The 24,556-nt window shown below is 39.1% G+C and overlaps 1 protein-coding gene across 5 annotated transcripts in view; it reads right to left on the bottom strand.

Moving 5' to 3' along the window:
• The window catches only part of RIC1 (RIC1 homolog, RAB6A GEF complex partner 1), a 142,391-nt gene that overhangs the window by 29,494 nt on the left and 88,341 nt on the right, over positions 1-24,556 (bottom strand). For 4 of the 5 annotated variants that reach the window (XM_059141605.1, XM_059141607.1, XM_059141608.1 and 1 more), the window contains 7 exons: positions 22,249-22,391; positions 21,817-21,953; positions 17,629-17,720; positions 10,647-10,735; positions 3,652-3,796; positions 2,947-2,995; positions 554-706 (listed from right to left, as the gene is read on the bottom strand). In XM_059141605.1, the coding sequence (XP_058997588.1) occupies positions 554-706; positions 2,947-2,995; positions 3,652-3,796; positions 10,647-10,735; positions 17,629-17,720; positions 21,817-21,953; positions 22,249-22,391 (808 nt within the window). The remainder of the gene's footprint in view (positions 1-553; positions 707-2,946; positions 2,996-3,651; positions 3,797-10,646; positions 10,736-17,628; positions 17,721-21,816; positions 21,954-22,248; positions 22,392-24,556) is intronic. The other variant, XM_059141606.1, reaches the window with a different exon arrangement.

Here is a 24,556-nt window from a genome sequence, read left to right as displayed (position 1 = left end):
GAGGAGTTTAAATTATAATTTGGGGCAGTGTTTCCCAAATAAGGTTTCCAGGCATACTTTCTTTAAATCACTCCCTAAAAATTCATAGTTAAATAAGCTTGGCACACTGTTTTTCATATACCAACTCCTGGGTTTTTATGATTCACATTAGGCATATTAAAGACCCTGGAGTCCTACAATAAGGACATTTCTGCAGCCTTAGCTTCTTTATTTTGCTTATATGACAACAGAAATTTCCCTTATCCTGTGTATATGCTACCGATTCTTCTAAGCAGTGCCTTGTGGAGCACACTTTGGGAAATTCTTTTTAAATAGAGACTAGGTTAGTCAAGTAAATCTGTAAACACTGCTTTCCCTCAAAGTGCTTGTGATCCTATTTAAAAAACAAAAACTAAAAGCTGCTGAGAAGTAAAATTTTTCTATAAATTATTAAAAAGAAATACAAAAATCACAAAAATGAACAAGAAAGAAAATAATCCACCAATTTTAGACGAATCTGATAGTCTACTATGAAGGCCACTAAAAGTAAACAGTTGTACTTTAAAAAACTTACCATACAGGGGTTTACAGTGAGTACACTCTTGATAAACTGAAACAGCAGAAGGCCAGGCTGTTTAACTACACTCTTGGAATCAGACTCAATTCCAGTGTTGTGAGCACCAAAGCCGCTGACCACCCAGAGATGATAGCCTTCTGCACCCCAGCTCTTGGAGAGAACGGGAAGAAAAATCAGGGCAATGAAGTTTGTAATCCTCTCCTAGCTTCAAATATTCAAATCCCGAAACAGCCAACAAGAGCCTTACCAGTGACTTCTAAAGGCTGGAGAAACCATGAGAAGCTACATAGCCCTCTCCAGTGGAACCCACTATCACAGCTCTCTACCTGGAAGGGGGGGCGGGGGGGGGTAGGGTGTGTGTGTGTGTGTGTGTGTGTGTGTTTTATGCAAAGCAAGTCTGTGGTGGTGAGGTCAGTGTTGTCCACTTTAGTGAGCAATCAGAGGTTCTGAAGGATTAAACTGCTTGCTGGGGGAGTCTGGGCCAGCTGGTGGAAGAGCCAGCACGTGTCCAGACAGCAGGAGCCTGGAGGTCACCAGCACCACCCCAACCAGCTCATCATCGTCCTGGATGGCTCAACCCAGCCTCCTGTCTGCAATCACTCAGCAGCCCCTTTTCCTCTGGGCCCCGGGTCCCGCTCCCTCTCGCACAGTGCCCGTGCGGACATCTGCCTTCTGGGTCGTCCCAGCCGTCATCTGCCACTAATGTTACAGAAGGGGTGGGGACAGGAGTCACCCCAAGGGGCCCCATTCTGGGGCTCTTGAGTTTGGTCAGGAAGGCCTCCTCTGCCCTGCTGGACTTACTGGTTTCCTCAGATGGAATATGAGGCCCCGGGAGGGCATTTCTCATCAAAGTACAAAAGAGCCCTTTCCTCTTGCCTTCCTGTAAAGAGGGCAGCCCCTGCACAAGGACTCCCAAATCTGCGTCTACAGATTCTACATCTCAATCTTCACTCCAAATCCCAAGAAATACCCACTGCTCTCTTTAACTTCTCCATTAATTTAACTGCCTCTCAAATACAAAGAAATTCCTTACAGAGGAAGATCCCCCCCACCCCGCGTGACCCAGCTGAAACTTGACAAAGAAGCACCCAAAACAGACGCAGTCTTGTACCGAGCAAAGAACACACCAATGGAAGTTTCTACGTTTTCATTCCAGCCTGGCCCCACTCTGCTGTAGAACCTTGGCTAAGTTATTTGGTTTTCTCTGGGTATATACGTCAACCTTTATAAAATAAGAAGGTTCAAATAAACTCTCCAGGGCCAAGTTTTTTGTTTTTGTTTTAAAGGTTAGTAATTCACAATCTACAAGGTCAAGAAAATAGTAGAGGGAAAATAAATTGTTGCTAAATTTCAAAAGCTTCATAGAAGTCTTGCTCTCCCACAATAAAAGTTAAACAGTTAACTGAAATGCTTACATTCTTAGTTTGTGATTAAAATACCACCTTAGTGAGGCTAACAACACTGGTTGTTATGTGCCATTCAGAAGCACTGATGGGCAGTTATAGAAATAATTTATTCAAAAACTTATTTTAAAATATGGAGGTGGAGAGAGACAGCAAGTAGGGTCCTTGGTGGTGCTGAGAACCACTACCAAGACAGCCATGGTGGTTTTCGTTCTTTAAGAAACCCAAGATCAGAAAATGCCTTCCTCTGTGGAGCAAAGGAAGAAGGGCAATGAGTAAACCTCACAGCCACCAACTTCACAAAGATGACGCACAGAAGGGCTACAATAAGAAAATGTTCTTACGTAAAAACAGGGATTACACTTCACTGTTTTCTACAGGAACTCTTAAAAATATGTAATAAAAATACTGACAACATTGACTTCAATTCTCCTGACAGGTATCTACAGGAAACGTTTTAAAAATATGCTCAAATAATGTCCAAGCACCTCGCGGAAAAATATCCACTGAGCAGTTCACATCATGTTAAAAGAAAGAAGGCCATGAGAAGTGGATGCTAGTGAGTCACTAGCTCTGGAAGTATGCTCTGGAAAACCAAAGGCCTGATTTGAATAGTCACTATGTTCACAAACATAACAGGGGTTTGCTAGACATATAAGCAAAACTAAAAGCAAGTACATACTGAAAACTGGACAGCAAAGCAAGAACTGTAGAAGAGTCTGCTAAAATAAAAATAGTTTTGTAAAATCAGGCCAAGAAGAGTTAAAAAAAAAAAAAAAGGCAGAAGTAAAATCAAAGTTTCTCATACTATAGAAATACACACACACTTTTTTAAAGTAGGTCCATGCCAAGCTTAGAGCCCAGTGCTGGGCTTGAACTCAGAGACCCAGAGATTAAGACCCGAGCTGAGATCAAGAGCTGGATGCGCAACCAACTGAGCCAGCCAGGCGCCCCATACGATGCCAATATTTTATAGAAAGTACTTACCATAGAGTTGATCTTAAGGGGATCTTTTTTGGTACCATCAGACCTATAGCTGAAATAGAACAGAAACTCAATTTAAAAAAGCCTTCTATTACATATATTTGGCTTTAAGTTTTTAAAAACTCAAATTGATTTTGTTCCTTTAAAAACAGAAGTAGATAATAATGCATGAAACATGAGACTGCTTGTTGATATATCTAAGTATATCACCTACACATAGTCTTTTAGGTCCATGATTCTCGATAGAATCATGCAGTTTGGGAACGGGTATTCATTTTGTCAGGACTGAGGTTCACAGCACCATAAGGAGTGGGAAGAGATCTCAAACTAGCAAGATAATGCAATTTTCTATTTCCCACTAGTGACTTATGTGCATGGCTTATTGCTCTTATTAGATTATAAGCTACTTGAAGGCAAAACTGTATGTGATTTAGCCTCGAATCTAACATGCTACCATTTATACAGTAGGGATTCAACAAACAAATGCATTTTACGGAATGAACAATGAATTTTAAAAGGATGGATGTTTAGAGAATCAGCACATTCTGAACAAATGAATTCTGAACCTTACAAATTGTCTTGGTTAACCCCAAGACAAATAAGCATCAAATAAGGCAGGATAGCTGTATGACAAAAAATTTCTGTGTATGTGTATTTTCTGGGAGATAACGGAGTTATTTTATCTAGAACTTGTCTTTATTGACTCACGCAAAATCGCCTCCAAGCGTACAGATCAGCTGGGCTCCAAACACACTCCACAGAGAGAGGCCTCCGCTCTCCCAGGTCACCGTCACAACACTGTTGTCAGGGGACCATCTGACTAATTTAACAGCTCCTGTTTTGTTCCAAATATCTGTTAAGAAATTGTGAGAAGAGTTAAAAATAAATGATTCCTTCAGAAACAGTATTTTTTACAGTCTGTATTTTTTCAAATTGCAAATGAACAGAAAGATATGTCTCCTTCAAATAATGAGATGAATCCTATTCATTTAAGGTCACAAAAGGTCACATTAGCCTTGATTGAAGCAGAACAAACTTGGCTGCCAAGAAATTTATTTATTTTTTATTTTTTATTTTTTTTAAAGATTTATTTATTTATTTGACAGAGAGAGAGAGAGGGGGAGAGATCACAAGTAGGCAGAGAGGCAGGCAGAGAGAGAGAGGAAGGGAAGCAGGCTCCCCACTGAGCAGAGAGCCTGATGCGGGACTCGATCCCAGGACCCTGAGATCATGACCTGAGCCGAAGGCAGCGGCTTAACCCACTGAGCCACCCAGGCGCCCCTGCCAAGAAATTTAAAAGAAATGAGAACCATTGGGGCCACTATCAGCCTGGATAACTATAACTGTGTCATTTTAAAAGTCTTTGGCTGGGGCTCCTGGGTGGCTCAGTGGGTTAAAAGTCTTTGGCTTTGGTCAGTTCGGTTTCTGTAAAACGGGGATAAGGCTTCCCTTGAATCATCCTACACTAAATGTCAATGTAGTTCGTAAAGCAGGTGTTTTAAAATGTAAAATAATGTCCTACCATTATCTTCATGCTCCCCACTCAAGGAATCCAAGTTAAAACAAACTGAAGTTTAATCTTCTATTAGAATCCAAGTTAAAACAAACTGAAGTTTAATCTTCTATTAGAATTACGTAGGTAAACTCCAGCTTGAGGACTCCAGGTGCTCATATCATCTTTTAACTAATAGTAATTGTTCTTTCAATCCCGTAATTTCACTGTGCAGTAAAAGCCAAGTTTCCCTACTGCAGGGTTAAATGAAACATGATAGTATTTCCTGTCAGCAATTCAAAACCAGCTATGTATCACTTTGTTTCAAATTCTTTTCATTTGCAGTAGTAATACATTTCTGCTATAAAATACAGAAGATTTACTACAAAGGGGAAGTATATAGGTTTTTGTCACTTTAGCACTCCCCCCCATAGTGAACAGCCAGGTTATTCAGGCAGATGTAAAATAAATGGGATCCTTCATCCATTTTGAGTCTATTTTTGTGTGTGGTTTATAAAAAATAAAAAATCTAAAAAAAATGTTGAAGAAAATAAAATTAAATAAATAAATAAATAGGAATATACATAAGAAACATCACATCTTATTACTATACTTAATACTTGTCCAGGGGAGAAATTTAAAAACAAACCAAGGGGGCAACTGGAGGGGGAGCTCAGTCAGTGAAGTGCCTGCCTTCGGCTCAGGTCATGTTCCCAGGGTCCTGGGACCGAGGCCCCACATCGGGCTCACCGCTCAGCCTGCTTTCGCTCCCCACTTGCCTCTCCCCCCAGGTCACACACATGTGTTCTAATAAATAAAATTTTAAAATAAATACATATACACACACATACCAAGAAGAAGCACAAAATCAAACTGAAGTTTACAAATGAATGCAATTCCATGTTCAAGGAAAAAAACATGGGTTTTCACTGTCATAGAAGGATGTTAATGTTAACTGAAAAGGGGTGGGTATATACTTACTACCCCACATGAAATAGACATATGCATGCACATATATGCATACCCACTTTCCAAGCATTATGTACATATTAAAATCTAATTGCAGAGATCCATAATAAAATATCAGTGGTGGTAAACTTAATGTTCATGTGTCAGGACTACGGGAAATTTATCTAGGTGGTAACAACCTACAATGAACATAGACTGTGATATAATCTGTGTATTGAGAAAAATATTAAAAAAGTAACCCAGACATTTAGTTATAGAGCTGAACTTACAAGAAAGAAAAAGTTCCAGAAGCCAAAAGAAAGGAGAAAACCTACTGTGAGATTGGTTAGTACCTGGGCTGAGAGTGAAGGGCTGGGACCAGGGAGGGGAGAAAGGCTAGAATTACGGGAATGGAAGGCTGGGGTGAGCCCCAGCAATGACAAAGGAGTTGGGGACTGACATCCTCTAGGAAGACAAAGTGTCTGAGACCAGCATGAAGTCAGGAGAGTCCAAAGGGAAGGTGCAGCGAGACAGAAGGACTCCCAGTCACCGTGGCTGGTTAAACAGCCAGCGCTGCCTGAAGGAAGCGAGCAAACTCATCCCTGCTTCAGATGTTCAGTCCTCCTACAAGCCTCCCGTAGTAAGCAGGTTTACGGCCCATGTAATTGAAGCTGGCAGAATTCTCTCACAACAAAGACCCCGGGAGTGAGACTTGGCAGGTCACCAAAGGGGGAAATGGCATCCACGAGCCCGAGAAGGAAGAACGATCTCAAGAACCGCACGCAGTGCTGCCCAACAGGAGCAGCGGGAGCACTTCCTGCGGCAATGACTTCCCACCTGCCCACCTGCTTGGTCTAAGAGGCAGCCCCCAGCTACATGTGACTACTAAACACGTAAACGTGACCATGCAACTAAAGAAATAAGGTGTTATTATTATTATTGTTTTTTAATTTCAATTAGTTTAATACTGGGCAGGAAAACTAAGTATGGATTAAAAAAAGAAACCATGGGGCGCCTGGGTGGCTCAGTGGGTTAAGGCCTCTGCCTTCAGCTCAGGTCATGATCCCGGGGTCCTGGGATCAAGCCCTGCACAGGGCTCTCTGCTCTGCAGGGAGCCTGCTTCCCACCTCCCCGCCCCCCGCCTGCCTCTCTGCCTACTTGTGATCTCTGTCTGTCAAAAAAAAAAAAAAAAAAAAAAAAAAAAATCTTAGAATACTTAACACCTCAAACGACTAAAAATGCTGAGAGGTAAGTAAGTGTACAAAGTGCTTGTGCCCTGAATTTTTCTGCCAAACCCTGGAAGCCCTGACTTCTATTTCTGATGACTCATAGCACGTGACAGAGCGGAGAGCAAGCTCAGAGCTTGACCAAGGCAGGGTACCTAAGAGAAGACACCACTTAATGGGAGGGGCTACAGAAGGCTACATTCACGGTATAAGGAAGAATGAGAAATAAACTCTACCATGTGGAAGGTAAAGAAATAGCAAAGGATACTTTCATGTGTTTTCCATGAATGGAAAATAAAGTCCCCGGGAATCTGAAACAAGTCAGTCCTCACTCTCATATGTAATTTATGCAACTTGTATGACTCAAAGAAAATTACAAATAGAGAATATAATGCAAAGGATTCCAGACTGATGTAGTACTCCCACATAACTTGCCCTAAACACACATAAATCCTCTTCGGAAGAACTCAAATTCAACTTAGGTCACAAAGCATTCAAATAAATAAATCTGAAGGAAATTAAACAGCTCTCAGTAAAAAAAAAAAAAAAAAAAAAAATCCCAAAATATATAAACAAATTCATGAGAACCCAAACTCAGAAAGAAAGGTTTCAAATACTGAGACTAACAAAGTATATAAAAACCATTTTTTAATACCTAAAGAAATAAAAGAATAATGAAACTAGGAGCAGGATGCATACAGATTAGAAAGCTAAGTAAACACTCTGGAAATAAAAAATACAGTAATTAAAATGGACAGATGAAGAAGAATACTAAACATAAATGAAGAGAACACATGTACCAGAAGACAGGGAAAAATTTTCTAGAACATAGTCCAGAGAAACAAAAAAATGAAAAATGTTAAAAGGCAGCTTAAGAAACCTGTAAACAGGGGCGCCTGGGTGGCTCAGGGGTTAAAGCCTCTGCCTTCAGCTCTGGTCATGATCCCAGGGTCCTGGGATGGAGTCCCACATCGGGCTCTCTGCTCAGCAGGGAGCCTGCTTCCTCCTCTCTCTGCCTGCCTCTCTGCCTACTTGTGATGTCTGTCAAATAAACAAATAAATAAACAAAACAAAACAAAACAAAACAAAAAAACCAAACCTGTAAAGAGTACAATGCAAGTCTGATTAAACTTCCAGAAAAAGAGATTAAATAAGAGGCAATATGCAGAGGAAATAATGGCTGAGTATCTTCCAGAACAGCTGGACAATATGAATTCTCAGATCCAGAATGCCTGAATCTCAAACAAGATTAAAAAAAAAAAGAAAGAAAAAAAAATTAGAAAAAAGTCTTCACCTTCCAAATCACAGTGAAACTATCCCAAAGACAAAGAAAAAATCTTAAAAGTAAACAAAGAGAAAAAAACTCAAATCTCCTGAAAAGGAAACACAACTTGATCAGAGAGATCCCAAGAGCAACAGTGAAACTGGATGGTACCTGAACAACTTCAATATACACACAGTAACTACCCATCTAAAATGGTATAACAAGTTAAACCATAATTAAATCACAGGGGCAAAGTAAATACATCTTCAGACCCCACCCCTTCCCCCCCAAACTTCACTAGAGAAAATTCTGAAGGACGTATCGTAGACAGAAAATGGTCTCAAGTGGAAGATGTGAGATGTTAAAAGGACACGATGGGGAAAAATACTGGTATAGATGTGGGTACTACTAAGTCAACATTAACAGTTATGTATTAAATGCTTCCTGAGATTCTGACGTGAGATACCTTAGCTTCTTCCTTGAGGCTCATGAGAATTTTTATTATTGGATTAGATTTAGATGGGTGTCCTAATTTTTCTGACTCAAATAGAGAGCTTTGTATAGCTATACAGCAATCATTTTTTTTTTCATTTTTAAAGATATAATGTATTATTTGCCCTAGGGGTACAGGTCTGTGAATCATCAGGCTTACACACTTCACGGCACTCACCACAGCACACGCCCTCCCTGATGTCCATCACGCAGCCACCCCAGCCCTTTCCTCCCTCCCCCCAGCAACCCTCAGTTTGTTTGGGGAGATTAAGAGCCTCTCATGGTTTCTGTCCCTCCCGAGCCCATCATCTCATTTTTTCCATCCCTCCCCCCTGCCCCTCAAATTCCTCATATCAGACAGAGCATATGATAATTGTCTTTCTTTGATGACTTATTTCACGTAGCATAATACCCTCTAATGAGCAATTATTCTTAATACAGGAGCATATCTAAATTTGGGAGAGGAACACAACACAGTCTGAAAAGGGTCCCAATTATTAATGCACATACAGAACAAAGTATAGTATCAAACTCATAAAACATAGTAGTGAGATTCTAACTGCCTGTTAAAACAATTGTGCAAAGGTCACTGGCTTAAAAACATACTGATTCATTCACTAAACTGAACCCACTCGGTACAGATAGAAAAATCCTACATTCCTACCCTGGAGCTAGCAGAAAACAAGACCTGTAAGTTGGTAAGTTCAATAAAACATTAACAATGATAAGAAAGATAGTATATGCAAAATATATTGAGGCGCAGGAGGGAATAGTATTCTGTCTAGTTCATAAAACGAGATTTCATTTAAGCTGTATCTTGGAAGACCAATATACATAGACCCTCTCTCAAGAATCTGCAGGTGGTTTGGTGAAGAGTCAGACTGCAGTTCCTAGGTCTGTGTGCAGGGTATCCAGGATACCATGAGACAATCTTCAAGAGACAATATCAAATAAATAGAGTGATATATAGTATCTGTTAGACACAATGTAAGTTATTAGCTCAGGCAGTTCACAGCTATATTAGGCTGTGACTACATTTATTTTGATGATGTTACATCTTTGTAAAGGTGGCTTTTTAGGAGTTGTTGTAGAAAAAGTGTCATGTGAAAATCAACGTGGAACAGGAAATGTGGGTGACTGGACCTAATCTGACTCCAGGGTCTGAGAAACTGTACAGTGTCCAATAAGCACAGACAACCTCTTAGCAAAAAAATAGTGTTTATGAATTAAAATAAAATACTATTTTTCTTTCCATTTACGTGTATTACTTTTTGAAAATGCTACTAGGATTTAGACCTAACTACCTAATAAACAGAACGTCTGGTATTTCTTTTAACGTAGAGGTGCTGTGGTAAAAGTATGGAGACAGTAAGGACTGACTGAACTAAGAAATAATGCCAGAAATATTCAGCAAAAGACCTACGTGCCATCATGCGGTAGATGCCATTGGCTGGTTAATGCCACATCCATTTCCAGCCTCTTTCTCCCTTGCTCACTTCTACCAGAAAGGCTGGGAAAATCCCAAGGTAGCTAATGAGACATAAAGCGACCAACCAGATGAAGAGGAAGATGGCTGGAACAGGTGAGGCTGCTGCTGAGAAACCTTTTGCTTTCCTAATCAAAAAACCAAATATGCCCTATTTCCTCCTTTCTTCTTGACTCAAATACAGGAGTAATGCTTGCAGCTCAGAAGCTGAGGCCATGAAGGAAAGACCAAACGCCAGCAGCAACTCACCTTTGGATTTCTTGCTAGCAGAGAAAATAAATCCTATTTAAGCCACAGCAACTTGGGTTCTCTGTTAGTTTTGGTCAAAAGCCTTTCAAAGACAAAGACTTTGGAATTAATCCAAAGGGTCTGAGGGTCCACTCAAGATTCACTACTGAGTTCAGAAAAAGACTGCTTTGTTTAACGATGTGTATCCACTAGTTAAAACAATGTCTGGCCTACAGCAGGTATTTTATAAGTATTTGCTGAATGAATAAACTGAATTGGAAGGCATAAAATAACAAAGGCAATGAAATCAGGTAAAAGACTAGAACAGAGTCCAGAGAAAGACTATAAAGGCTAAAACTAGTGAGGACACAGAAGACTAATCAAACAATAAAAGAAGGATCCTTGGGAGCCTTTCTAGGTACCAGGAAACCCTAGTACCTGGGCCAGGCAAAATACAGTTACGTGTTAACTGTATTTGACCGAGAGCACGCATCATTTAAAATCCCAGTCACTACCCATCCACACCATTACCTGTACATCAAAAATAAAAGAAAAAAAAGGACTCACCAGGATACTGTTTCGCTGTTAGCTCTAGTTTATGGGACAGCAGCATAGCTCCGGTGGTGTTATCTATTGTATATACCTGTACAGAACCACTGAGAAAAACAAAAAAGCCTTTAATAAAAAAGAGAAATACAAATATAGAGAGCATTACTGTGGAACTGTTATGTTCTGCTGGTAAGAGCATAAACTAGGCTAAAACCATTTTGTAAATGAATTGCAGTCTCATAAATCTGAACAAGTGCATATTTGTAACCCAGTAAAAATTTCCCTCTAAATATATCCCAGGAATATTCTTGTCTATGTTATCAAAAGGCACGCACAATGTTCACTGTAGTACTATGTATAAACGCACAACAGCCGCAGCAACCTGAAGTGTCCAGCAAGAGAAAGGAAGCATAAACTGTGCTCTGCTCGTACAGCTGTCTAGTACAGCAGCGACAGGCATTAAAACACATAGTCAGGATGTACATATGTAGTATAATTCTGCTTCTATTCAAAAACATTCAAAACATAGTAAATACATTTGTGGTAAAAATGCAATAAAGAGCTAATGGACACACCATCTCTGGTGGAGAAGGAGGGACATTAAATAAGAGAGGGACAGGGCGCCTGGGTGGCTCAGTTGTTAAGCATCTGCCTTCAGCTCAGGTCATGATCCCAGGGTCCTTGGATCGAGACCCACGTTGGGCTCCCTGCTCAGTGGGAAGCCTGTTTCTTCTTCTTCCACTTCCCCTGCTTGTGTTCCCACTTTCCCTGTCTCTCTTTGCCAAATAAACAAAATCATTAAAAAAATTAAATAAATAAAGAAGAGGGAGAAGCCGGGGCTGCATCCACCCTGCTAATGCGCTATTTCTCATGCTGGATAGTAATTTACAGATTTTCACTTGATTATATTTTCTACCCAACACCATTTTTTGTATCTACACACATGGCATATGTTATTTTGTGAAAGTGGTATATATAATGATTTCATTTAAGAAATCTTAACAAGTGCCAATTTTAGGAAGGGCCAGAAACCAAAACAAAAACTTTATAATATTACTTCTAAGCTACATTTCAAAATTGACCTAATGATGATCATAAAAAATATCATTTTTGCTTATGGAACTATTTTCGATCAAAATCTAACATTAATGTTCTGACCCTCATCCAGCCGGGTCAGCTCTTCTTAAGGATCAGGACTGGGGCTCAGTAAAACACCTGCACGAAGAGGCCACATGAACTTACCACACAGCTCACTGATGCTGTGGTTTTCAATCTGTTTCCTCTCTCTTTCATTCTGAGTAATTTCTCTGGCTATGTTTTTCAGGTTTATTATTCTTTTCTCCTACAATGTTTGATTTGGATCTCTTTCTGGATCTTCCATAGCGAATACTCAGGAGAGACCCTCTCCAGCACTCTGGAGCGCCTTCTTTGTGCCACTCTGTTGTCTCTGGCTGGCTGTCCCGAGTCCTAGCTGCTTTGGTCTCCCCAGATTTTCACTTCCCTGTAACTCAACCTAAGCAATCTGCCAGGTTCTGTCTCTCCAGCCTCGTGCCACAGCCTGGAAACTCTTTCAATGTAATTAAAGCTGAGGCATTCGTAGAGTTCTATTTATTTCCTATCTTTTACGGACCGGTGTCCTCTGTTGCCTGATGTTCTCAGTCTCGAACTCATATTGTCTTACTCTTCCATATTTTTGTCCATTTTCTCCCCGATGTGGGGGAGAGAATCTGGTTTGTTATTCCAGCTTAGTCAGAAGCCAAATGCCCAGGAATAGGTATCGCTCCAGGCTACCTGCCCAATTCGACACTTTGCTGAAAGACAGCACTAAATAGCCCACAGGTTTTACTTGTTTTCGTTTTGCACCTGGCAATGGTCAAGTGGGAACTCTGGGTTGCTGAGCTCTAATGAGTCAGTGAGGAGAGTCCACGATTTCTAATGCAAGAAACAGGAGCTAAGTCAACACTTATAAAGACTGACAGCTAACCTTTTATGTATTCTATAAGGCCTATATTGTTTAAATTATTGTTATTTCCACTTCTCGTTCACCCATTGTAAGAGAAAAATATTTCTTCATGCATAAGACACCACTCATTAATCTCAAAGCAAAACAAGCTCTCTCTATAACAGAGATATGGCTACAATCACAAATGACCAAATTCAGTATCACTAATACAAAATTAGTATCACTAATACAAGGACAACTTAACCTTATTGCTACACAGTGCCACAGTAAGTACATAACACTACATGATAAAAATGTTTAACCAGCATCTGGTCAAACCTCCCCACCCCTTTTCTTAAGATTTTCCTTAGTTATTTGAGAGAGAGGGACAGAGATAGTGAGAGAGCATGAGCAGGGGAGAGGGAGCAGCAAACTCCCCGCTGAGCAGGGAGCCCAACGGGGGGCTCGATCCCAGGACAGGTAAGTTGTAAGACTGATCCCCTTGCAAACGGGCATCCAAGACCAAAGTCAGCTTCTTGCAGAACAGAACTCGAAGGGCAGCAGCTACAGTTGAGTGTTCAGGGCACTTAATCCTGGTAAGAGCTGGAAGACCTAGAAGCCACTGGTCTGTTCTGTCACACAGTGACAATCACAAAACCTTCACCCCAACCCAGCGTCACCACCCCCCCACCAAAAAAAAGGTCTGGTACTCCCCCAACTGATGAAAAGTGAGACGACGGAGGCCAAAGGCTGAGATTCCACCTTCACTGCCCTGGGGAAGGAGCAGAGAACCTCTGGTGGGCTCTCCCATCTGGCCCTAGCAGCCCCGCAAGGCCGCCCTGACTGCAGGCGGTGTCGGACCCCCGCCCCACTGGTCCTGTCAGATGCTCCCATGTCTGACTGGACTGGCTCGGCAAGAGCCAGCTTCAAGGTTCCAGTCGTGGCTGGTTTAGAGAAAACGAGAAACATTTAGAGTGCAGGACATTCTATAAACAACTGGCCTGAACTCTTAAAAAGCTGATGTCTAGGGCACCTGCGTGGCCAGTCGTTAAGCATCTGCCTTCGGCTCAGGTCATGATTCCGGTGTCCTGGGATCAAGGCCCACATCGGGCTCCCTGCTCAGCAGGAAGCCTGCTTCTTCCTCTCCCATTCCCCTTGCTGTGTTTTCTCTCTGTATCTCTGTCAAATAAATAATGTCTTTTTTTTTCTTTTTAAAAGACTTTTATTTACTTATTTGACAGACAGAAATCACAAGTAGGCAGAGAGGCAGGCAGAGAGAGAGGGGGAAGCAGGCTCTCCAGTGAGCAGAGAGCCTGATGTGGGGCTTGATCCCACGACCCTGAGATCATAACCTGAGCCGAACAAAGGCAGAGGCTTTAACCCACTGAGCCACCAGGCGCCCCCAAATAAATAAAATCTTAAAAAAAAAAAAAAAAAAAAGAGTTGATGTCATGAAAATAAGAAAAAGGTGTATGGGTTGTTAACAGGAAAAAGGCAACTACATGGAAACAATAACCAAACACAAATCACTAATTTTTATTTACTCTGGTTAAAACAAGGAGCTATAAAAGAAATTTTGGTGACAATTGGGTTAGTCTGAGTATTGACTGAGAATTAGATCTTATTTGGGATGTATCATTAATTTTCTCATATGTGACAAAGACACTGAGTTATGTAAGAAAATGTTCCCCCTTTTTTATAAACCAAGAAAACAATATAAATGTCCGTTAAACAACAAATCAGATAAATTATGACACGTTCATATACTGGAACACTATAAATCAATCAAAAAATGATTTTTGCTACTGGCAAACAGCATGGATGAATTTAACAATGCTGACTCAAAGAAGCAAGAAGACCCAAAATGTATTTAGAAGATGATTCTATTCCCATAAAGTTCAAAATCAGGTAAACCTGAATTATGCTCTTTAGGATCACACGCAGGGGTGGTAAAACTATAAAGACAAGGAAACGATCATCACAAAGACAGAAAATTGGTTACTTTTAAGTGTGTTGGGAGATGAGAGTTGGGATTTAGTAAGTACTGGGGCTGGCTCGCAACACTCAATTTCTTAACCCGGTTTGTGAACAGAGGGGCGTTTGTAATATTTGTAAATCTGAGTATTTGGACCATGCACTTACCTGTAAGTATGTTTTTATTTTATAATATGAAAGTTAAAAAGGATATTATAAATTTTCAGCCAATTTATTTGACAGTGAAATGAAAGATACCAATTCCTGGAAAAATCTAACTTGTCAAAATGACTTAAGAAAGGAGAAAAATCTAACCCTTAAATTTACTTTTAAAATTGAATTGAATCAGTAATCAAAAAATTCCCACAAAGAAAATTCTAGGCTCAGATAGCTTCACTGACAAATTCAAGCAGACATTCAAACAGAGAAAGAGAGGAATAGGTCTTCAATTTGCTTCGTGACAGAAGCATAACTTCGATTAATTAGCGGAATAAGAAAAAAATTATAGGCAAAATGTGCTAATAAACATAGATTTAAAATATCTAAACAAAATGTAACCAAATCAAATCCACGAATAAGAAAAAAATACACTTTTCTTTCTTATACTGAGCTGAATTAACTTCTATTTCTACATTTATCTCCTGAGAAGCAGTATGTAGGATTCACCACTTCACAGATTATGTATGATTTATAACATGTATTATTTACACTAATCAAAATATGGTGATACTCAACTCGATGTAGCTAGAGATAGTACTAGATGTATGTTCTATAGAACCATTAAGTCTCACTTTGAGGACAAAATAAAATTTCGTATTTAAGAGAGTTTTGAGGCTAAAAAAGCACCCTACATATTGTAAGGCATTACTATTAAGATTCTAATATAATCTTTTTATTTGAGCTAAAATATAAACTCGATCAAGTCAGGTATCTTATTCTTTTCTAACATATCCCAAGTGCTTAGAATTGTGCCTGGTGCATGGGAGATGCAAAGATACTTGCTGAAGTGAATAATCTGTACTCACTCAGTATTTTAGTTCTAAAACCTGCACTGTCAGAATTAAAAGAAGAAATTGATCCTATGTGTGAGCTTTAAATTTGTTCATTAAGGCACATTCACAAATTCAAAGGCAATGTCAACACTGATGTCTTAAAAAGGATTTTTATTTAAATTCTACTTAGTTAACATATAGTGTAGTATTATTTTATTTATTTAAATTCTATTTTACAGATTTTATTTAAATTCTATTTAGTAAAATCGTGTAGTATTAGTTTCGGGGAAGAATTTAGCGACTGGTCAGTCGCACGTAACACCCAGGGCTCATCACAACTGCTCTCCTTAATGCCCATCGCCTGTCTAGCCCATCCCCCCACCAACTTCCCCTCCAGCAACCCTGTCTGTTCCCTACTGTTAAGAATCTCTTATGGTTTGCCTCCTCCTATTTTTATTTTATTTTTCCTTCTCTCCCCTATGTTCATCATACCGTATTTGTTGGGGCACCTGGGTGGCTCTGTCAGTTAAGTATCTGACTTTGGCTCAGGTCATGGTCTCAGGGTCCTGGGATGGAGTCCTGTGCCTGCTCCAGCAGAGAGTCTACCTGTCCCTCTTCCTTTGTCCCTCCCCCAGCTTATGCTCTTTCTCAAGTAAGTAAAATCTTTTTTTTTTTTAAACACCTCATATGGTATCTTTCTCTGACCGATTTTGCTTAGCATAGTACACTCCAGTTCCATCCATGTCATTGCAATTGCAAGATTTCATTCTTTTTGATGGCTGAATAATATTCCATGCACATGTATACCACCTCTTACTTAGCCATTCATCAGTTAATGGTCTTTTGGGTTCTGTGTTTTGGGTCCTGTGGATAATGCGGCTATAAACACTGGGGTGCATGTACCCCCTTCAAATCAGCATTTTTGTATCCGTTGGATAAATACCCAGTAGTGCAATTGCAGGGTCATAGGGTAGTCTTATTTTTAACTTTTTGAGGAACCTCCATACTGTTTTCCAGAGTGGCCATTCCAGTTTGCATTCCTAACAACAATGTGAGAAGGTTCCCCTTTCTCCACATCCTCACCAACATCTACTGTTTCCTGAGCTGTTCATTTTAGTCATTCTAACTGGTGTGAGGTGATATCTCATTGTGACTCTGATTTTATTTCCCTGATGAGTGATGTCGAGCATTTTCTCATGTGTCTATAAGCTATCTGTTGTGTTCTTTGCAGAATTCTGTTGTTTTCTGCCAATTTCTTAACTGATTTTTTATTTTTTGAGTGTTGAGTTTAAGTTCTTTATAGATTTTGGATACTAGCCAGAAGAAGGGATTATTTTTAAAAAAGAAAAATAGGGGCGCCTGGGTGGCTCAGTGGGCTAGGGCCTCTGCCTTCGGCTTGGGTCGTGATCCCAGAGTCCTGGGATCGAGCCCGCATCGGACTCTCTGCTCAGCGGGGAGCCTGCTTCCCTTCCTCTCTCTCTGCCTGTCTCTCTGACTACCTGTGATCTCTGTCAGATAAATAAATAAAATCTTAAAAAAAAAATCTTCCTAATTCTCTTTTAAATAATAAGGAACTTAAATTTAGGCTGACTTCATCTTTTCAACTTGTAACTCAAGTTATAAGTTCCTACCACTGAAGAAAAGCTCACCTTTAAAGCTCACCTTTACAACACTCAATTATCCTAAATCTTTAGATCTGTTTGCTTCAATCTAATAAAATGTTTTCAGATTTTATATTAAGGCTGATTACTAAATTATGATAGCCACGAAAAAGTTTACAAGTATATTTAGAACACTTTATGTTTGAAAAATATGTAAAAATATATTTTTTAAAAAGCCCATTATTTTTGACAATGACTCTTAAAATGAAGTCATCTCAGGGTGCTTGGGTGGCTCAGTGAGTTAAGCCTCTGCCTTCAGCTTAGGTCATGGTCTCAGGGTCCTGGGATCGAGCCCCGCATTGGGCTCCCTGCTCAGCAGGGGGCCTACTTCCCCCTCCCCCTCTGCCTGCCTCTCTGCCTACTTGTGATCTCTCTGTCAAATAAATAAATAAAATCTTTTTTTAAAAAATGAAGATGTCTCTATTAATTACCTTGCACAACCAAATGCCATGAGTCGATACTTGTTATTTACTGCTACACAAGTTCCATCAACAACGTCTTGTGGCCAAACTCCATGAAGCTGCTGTAATAAAGAAAAATAATGAAGGCTTTAAAAGTCCAAATAAACTGTAATTAGTATAATTTTCCTTCATTAAACATACTGTTTCATTCAACAAGTATTCAATAAGTGAATGAAACTATTAAGCTTATATGTTATTATTATTTTTTTTTTACTATAGAAAATAGAATAGATTCAGCTCTACCATCTGTTTTTTATTTGTCAAATCAAGGATGTCTTAGATTATAAATTCTAAGGCAAAGATCATCATGACTATTAGTTTAATAAGTACAAAAACACAGCACACTACAATATAGCACTTTCTTTTTGGATGATCACAATAGTAAACACTGTAAGATCCAATACTGTAGACTTTATTTAATCCCCAAGTGAGCTATATAATCAATTATCTAAATGTGGCATATTTATTTCCTTTTCTGTAGGAATTTTGTTTTTCAAAAAAAGTACAAACTATTTTAGATGACAAAAAAGTGGTAAAGGTGGCACTGAGCATTATTTCCCTGAACCACCGCTTAGATTAAAATTAACTGATTTCTGAGGCAAGTATTTTCCAGGGGCCCACTATTCACCCAGCACTGTTTAAGGTGCTAAGGATGTGGCACGTACTCAAAAATGCCAAAATCTTTGCCTTCTATTTGTTAGGAGGCTGTCAAGTTAAAATAAAAATTGTACAGTGTTGTAGAGACTGATAAATACTACAGAAAAAACTAATAAAGCAATCATGGGAAACAGTATGGAAGAAGGATACAAGATTAAACAGTTTTTCCCATGCAGGTGTATTTTGAGGAAAGTACTCAAGAAGATATACCAAGTACAAAGGCCCTACTGTGTAGCATTTCTGGCATGTTCAAGTGTAGATCAAAGAAGCCCGAGCACATGGAGTGGAGAGCAAGGAGGGAAGGAGAAGTCACAGAAGAGGAGATCACAGATGTAAAACGAGGCCAAATTTACAGGGCTTTAAAAGCCACAATAAAAACTTCCTTGGCTTTTCCTTTAATTTACATATAGGGAATCACTGAAGTATCTTCAATTTTTAATAAGTTTTCCACTACGAATAATACATTAGAGAAGAATACAAAAAGTCAAGACTGCACATCTCAGTAATATCCCAAAGCAGACCTTGTGGAATTAGCGAGCACTCAGGCCAAGAATGATCAGAATCTAAAAGCCCCCAACAGGTTCCTCCTGATCAATATCCCCTCCCCCCACAGAAGTAACCAATATCCAGACTTGATTGGTAATCACGTCCTTCTTTTCCTTTAGACCAAGAATATGCGACCATATAAACTCTAATTCAAATGGCCTATGTTTCTATTTTTAATTTTACATAAAATCATAGCACATATCCTTTCATGTCCAGCTGCTTTCCCTTAGCACATCTGTGAGAACCATCAAGTCACCATGTACAGCTCTGCTGTTCATGCTCACTGTGACCTCACACACTGGGCTTAGCTCACTGGGCCTCTGCCCCCTTGCCAGGTAATTCTTTGCAGACTTGCTAACTCTCCAAAGTCTTGAGGCACATTAAAAAAATTTTTTCTCCAGCTTTTCTAGTTGTCTTCAGTAGGTTTGTCCTAATTATCTAGTACTTTTAGAGGGTTCTAAGCAGAAGAGTGGCATAATCTGACATATTTTAATACATCTGTTAAATGCATCAAAAATGCCAAACATTTTTACAAAGCATCTAAATAATGCATGCATGCATATATATATATATGAAACATATAAATAGGTCATTATTTTATTTCCCAATTACCAATAATAAACATACATATTTCCCTAATTTATATTTTCTAACTTATTTGATAATGCCCATCTGCTCTTCATTATTTTAAAAAATTCTTAGTTTCCTGGAAAATTTTCTTGAACCAAATACTAATAAAAAATGATAAAAGCTATGGGGCGCCAGGATGGCTTAGTCAGTTAAGCAACTGCCAAAGGTCATGATATCAGGGTCCTGGAATCAAGTTCTGTATTGGGCTCCTTGCCCAGCACGGAGGCTGCTTCTCCCTCCAACTGCAGTTTCCCCTGCTTGTACGTACTCTCTGACAAATAAAATTTAAAAAAAAAAAAAAAAAAAAAGATAAAAGCTGATACTCAGAAATGAGTCACCTTTTCAGCCTTTTGTTTTCAATAAAAACATTTAAATCCCAAACATAATTACAAATATACCTTGTAAAAAATTAAATTCTTCAAAAGTTTATTTTTGTTTTTATATACTGACATATTACCACAAATGTACTATTTAATACTTCACGATGTAAATAAAGATGATAATGAAAAACAGTTTTAGGAATATTAAAGCTGATACTACACAGAAAACAATATGCCCTTAAAAACTTAGAATCTGGGGCACCTGTGAGTGGCTCAGCAGGTTTCGCATCTGCCTTCAGCTCAGGTCGTGATCTAGGGGTCTTAGGACTGAGCCCCATGCAGGGCTCCCTGCTCAGGAGGGACAAGTCTCCCTCTTCCTTTGCCCTCCCCCTGCTCATGCTCTCTCTTTCTCTTTCTAAAAACAGACAAACAAAAACTTAAAATCTTTTCCAGTTAAAGAGAGTACACTGAATGTGAATACTTAGCTTCTCTGACTCTTAAAGCCCCAAGTTTTCTAACAGAGAAGATTTTTTTCAACAGCATAAACTGACAAGGACAATGAACAGGAGAGGAGGAAGTATGAGAACATTTTAAAAGCTAGGTAGCATATGGAGGAGTAGAATCCTTCACCTGCATTCAAGAATGTTGAGAAACAACTAAATTAACATTGTAGGATGCAAAAAAGGCTTGAGGATTAAGATTTCTCAGAAAGGTTGAACTAAAAGTAATAGGACTTTCAGATTTTTAAAGCCTGTTTAGGCAACAGGTGGGTTCCCATAATATCTTCACAATCTGAGCAGCTAAGAAATAACTCACCTTCCCTCCAACAGAAAACTGGAGATTTTTCTTCAGAGAAAAACAAAATAAAAAACCCTGGTGGTCTCTGGACCGACCACACTGACAACGCAGATAAGTGAATTCAGATCCTCTAATTTAACACCACCATAACTTAAAACCCAGAATATTGGGCCAGCCAGATATATAGTCTCTGGAAAAAACTACAGGACTCTCTTCCAATGAGCACTGGACATAGGAAAGGAAAGGACACAATCTAGTTAGCTCACCCTATGGTGAAGAACAGGGTCAACCAAACCCATCAAAATCCACACAGCTTTCAGTGCATCCAATTTTTACTTTGGGTCTCTGTCACAGCAACCAAATTAATATATTAACTTATCATATGTTAATCATTAACTATGAAAAGATCACATACAACTAAAGGAAGGAAGCAAATCCTCAAGTGATAGATGATGAAAACCCAAAAGTACAACTGTGTTAAAGGTACAGTGAGCAAGCAGTTCAGTCTGGAGCAATCCAGAAGCTTCCAAAAGAAATTTCTTCAAGAAGATGAAACAAAGAGAACGCCTAATGTGTCTGAAAGAATTGAGAAGATATCTACACAAACCACAGACAATTTGGGGTTGAGTTAGTGTTAAGTACATAAAAAATAAACAAAAAACAAACAATTATTAATTTCCAGTGGAAAGGGAAATGTGCAGGAAAGAAAAAATAAAACATATCACATGGCTTAGGATTTATAAAGCAATAATAATATAAATAATGAATAGTAATTGATCAAAATACAGTAACTACTAGGAAGATAGGAAGAATATATGAATGTGCTAGCAACAGGGAAGCAAATAGTCTTTTCCTGCAGCAGAAGTCAATAAACAGCCTAAAAACTAAAAGTTAAAGAAAACACTCAGAGTGGTAAAGATAAATAACAAAATAACCAGTGAAGAAAAATAAAATGGTTGTCTCTGAGAATGGAAAGTGGGGGTGAAGGGAGCAGGAAATAGCAAAGGGAACTATCATTTTTCTTCAACATATCTAATAGAATTGTCTACTTGTATTATTTTAAGTATTATATATATTACTTTGACTTAAAAAATTAGTTAACAATAACCCTAAAATCTTAAATAAGAAAGTAGGGGAGGGACTTAACAACAAAACTAAAATTAATAAATGTAAAATAAAGAAAATAAACATTCCATAGTAAATTTACCTCTGCAGTAAATCTACTTGACACTGGTGTAATAAATCCAATTTTACCATCATTAAACACAACAGCAAACCCATCAAGTGTGGCGCAGTATTCCATGTCTCTGATGTGCACATCAGCAAAACCCAGGAATGAACCTGCTGATGAAAACACAAGCACATGAAACGTGAATATAAATACAGTAAATAACGCTTTCACATTTTTGTTTGCAAACCCTGTAAGAACAGTTAAAAGGGCAAAAATAATGATCTAAGAATACCAAACTATTAAAACATTCCTTCCCACACACACACACACACACACACACACACACACACTCCCCCTGTATAATTAATTTCAAAATAGAAAAATCAATATTCACCTATAGCAAATATCTAAGCAGATTATACCAAACATTAAACATCAGGTTCTACCCCATGCAGAAGGTATAACTACCTCTAGATGATTGCAGATCTACTGAAAAAGGTACTGTGCAAAGATTAATAGCCTTCCTTCCATTTGTCATTCCTTCCCAGTGAATAAGATGAAGCAGCCCATCAGAAGTAGCTACGAGGAGATCTTCCAGCACAGACTGCAAACTGTAGGGAAATAAGCAATTTAGAACCAATTACCTGTTAAGCGAGCATACTGGAAAAGCAGTGAGTTATGAATGTAATTGCTCTGGAGCCTATTCAAAGAGAGAGGATCATGAACCAACTTACAAAACTGTTATTCATCTGTAACTTAGCTGTCTAGTAGGTTCACCTATATGCAATTTGATCTAGAATCAGAAATTCTGGAAAAAATAAAAGACTGTGCGCATTCATGGTCACAAACTTGATCAACCAGTTTTCTAAAAAACTAGAAATACTGAAATAGCATATTCAAAGATGGAAGGATAAATGAAAGCTGACAAGAAAGGAAAAAGGCAAGAAAATAATAAAAAGAAAAACTTATGGGCCGCCTAGGTGGCTCAGTAGGTTAAAGCCTCTGCCTTCAGCTCAGGTCATGATCCCAGGGTCCTGGGATCGAGTCCCGCATCGGGCTCTCTGCTCAGCAGGGAGCCTGCTTCCTCCTCTCTCTCCCTGCCTGCCTCTCTGCCTACTTGTGATTTCTATCTGTCAAATAAAATAAATAAAATCTTTAAAAAAGAATAAAGAACAACTTATGACAGGCTGACAATCTGGAGCTAAAAGCAGAGGTAGCAATTCTCTAGCCCCGGCCAACAGAACCTTCTGCAGTGATGGAAATGCTCTGCATCTGTGCTATTGAACATGGTAGCCAACAGCCCCGTGTGCGGGCTGTACACCTGAAATATGGCTACTGTAACCAAAGAACGTAACTGTTGTATTTTTTCAGTGTTCCAAGATTCATTGTTTATGCACCAACCCAGTGCTCCACACAATAGGTTAACTTTGTTTACTTTTAACTACTTCAAATGAAGTTCCTTGAATTATAGTCAAGGAACTTCATTTGACTAGAGGCTACTTTACTGGCACCCATAGTTCTAGATCCCAGTATTTCTAGAGCATCACTGAGCCTCACGTTCATTCGCACAACAAGCATCTATAAAGCCCACGCTCTATGACAGGTGCTATGCTCTGCATTAAAATTAGTAAATGATTTTTGAAATTTTGAGGTGAAAAAAAAAAAAAGTTTCTCCTTTCAGAAGCCTGCTCGGTTGATGAGAGGTAATTATAGAGTATGATCCCAGCACTTAACTTACTTACAGAGATTTAACATATACTTACCTAATGGCAAATAAATGCTCACTTTGCTTACTCTTGTGTGCCCAACCCTTAAGGCAGCGCTAGTTGTATTTGGTACTAAGCGCTTGCGGGAGGCGGCAGAAAGGAGAAAGGAAAAGGAAAGGGGAATCCACGGATGACGGTGCAAAGGTACCGGCACAGAGAAAGAAAAGGGGAACCAGTGGAAACTGCTCTATCGAGGAAGCCCAGGGAGTAAGCTGGACTGAAGAAAGAGTAGTCAAGAGCATCGAATGCTTGGGGCGCCGAGGTGGCTCAGCTGGTTAAGCATCTGCTTTCCTCTCAAGCCATGATCCAAGGAGGCCAGCGTCAGGCTCCCAGTTGAGCGGGGAGCCTGCTTCTCCCCCTTTCGGCGGCTCCCTCCGCTTGTGCTCTCTCAAAGAAATAAAATCTTTAAAATATTAAAGTATCAAATGCTCGAATGAAAACATGAAAAATGTGATGTGCCTATAATATATGCTATTATATACTATTAAGTGTGAAGAGTCTATTTCAGAAATACTGTAATGCGTACTGTCAGGGGAAGGGAAAGTTTGCAATATTTTAATTCTTACAGTGAACCTTCGATTCTTTACAAGTGGACTTCAATGACTCATTCCCCAGAGTTCAGACACTGAAGAACTGATTGTGTTTTCTTCTCTACTATAAAAATATTAAAAAGAATAGAATAAGATGTGACCTTACGCAGTTCCATTTCTTCAACTTCAGAGTATTTTGTAATCAAGGGAGTTTATGGAAGTTTTACCTCTGAAGTATTTATTTTTCCCCTTCAGATTATATTTTAGTGTAAAATTTATATGTAACATGTGGTGAATATAATATAAAAAATGTATGTTTTAGATCTGCTACATGTCAAGAGAAGCAGTTTAGTGGGACAGTCACTGTTTTACCAGTGAACTTCAGTTTGCAGGAGTCAGCCTAGGTTTTCCCCAACTACATCCTCCTTCTCCCCACTCCTACTTCCACAGCAGAATCACTGCATATGACAAGAACAAGAC

The sequence above is a fragment of the Mustela lutreola genome, chromosome 12 (genome assembly GCF_030435805.1).
Source record: "Mustela lutreola isolate mMusLut2 chromosome 12, mMusLut2.pri, whole genome shotgun sequence".
NCBI lineage: Eukaryota > Metazoa > Chordata > Mammalia > Carnivora > Mustelidae > Mustela > Mustela lutreola.
This window is presented reverse-complemented; position numbering and strand designations above follow the sequence as displayed.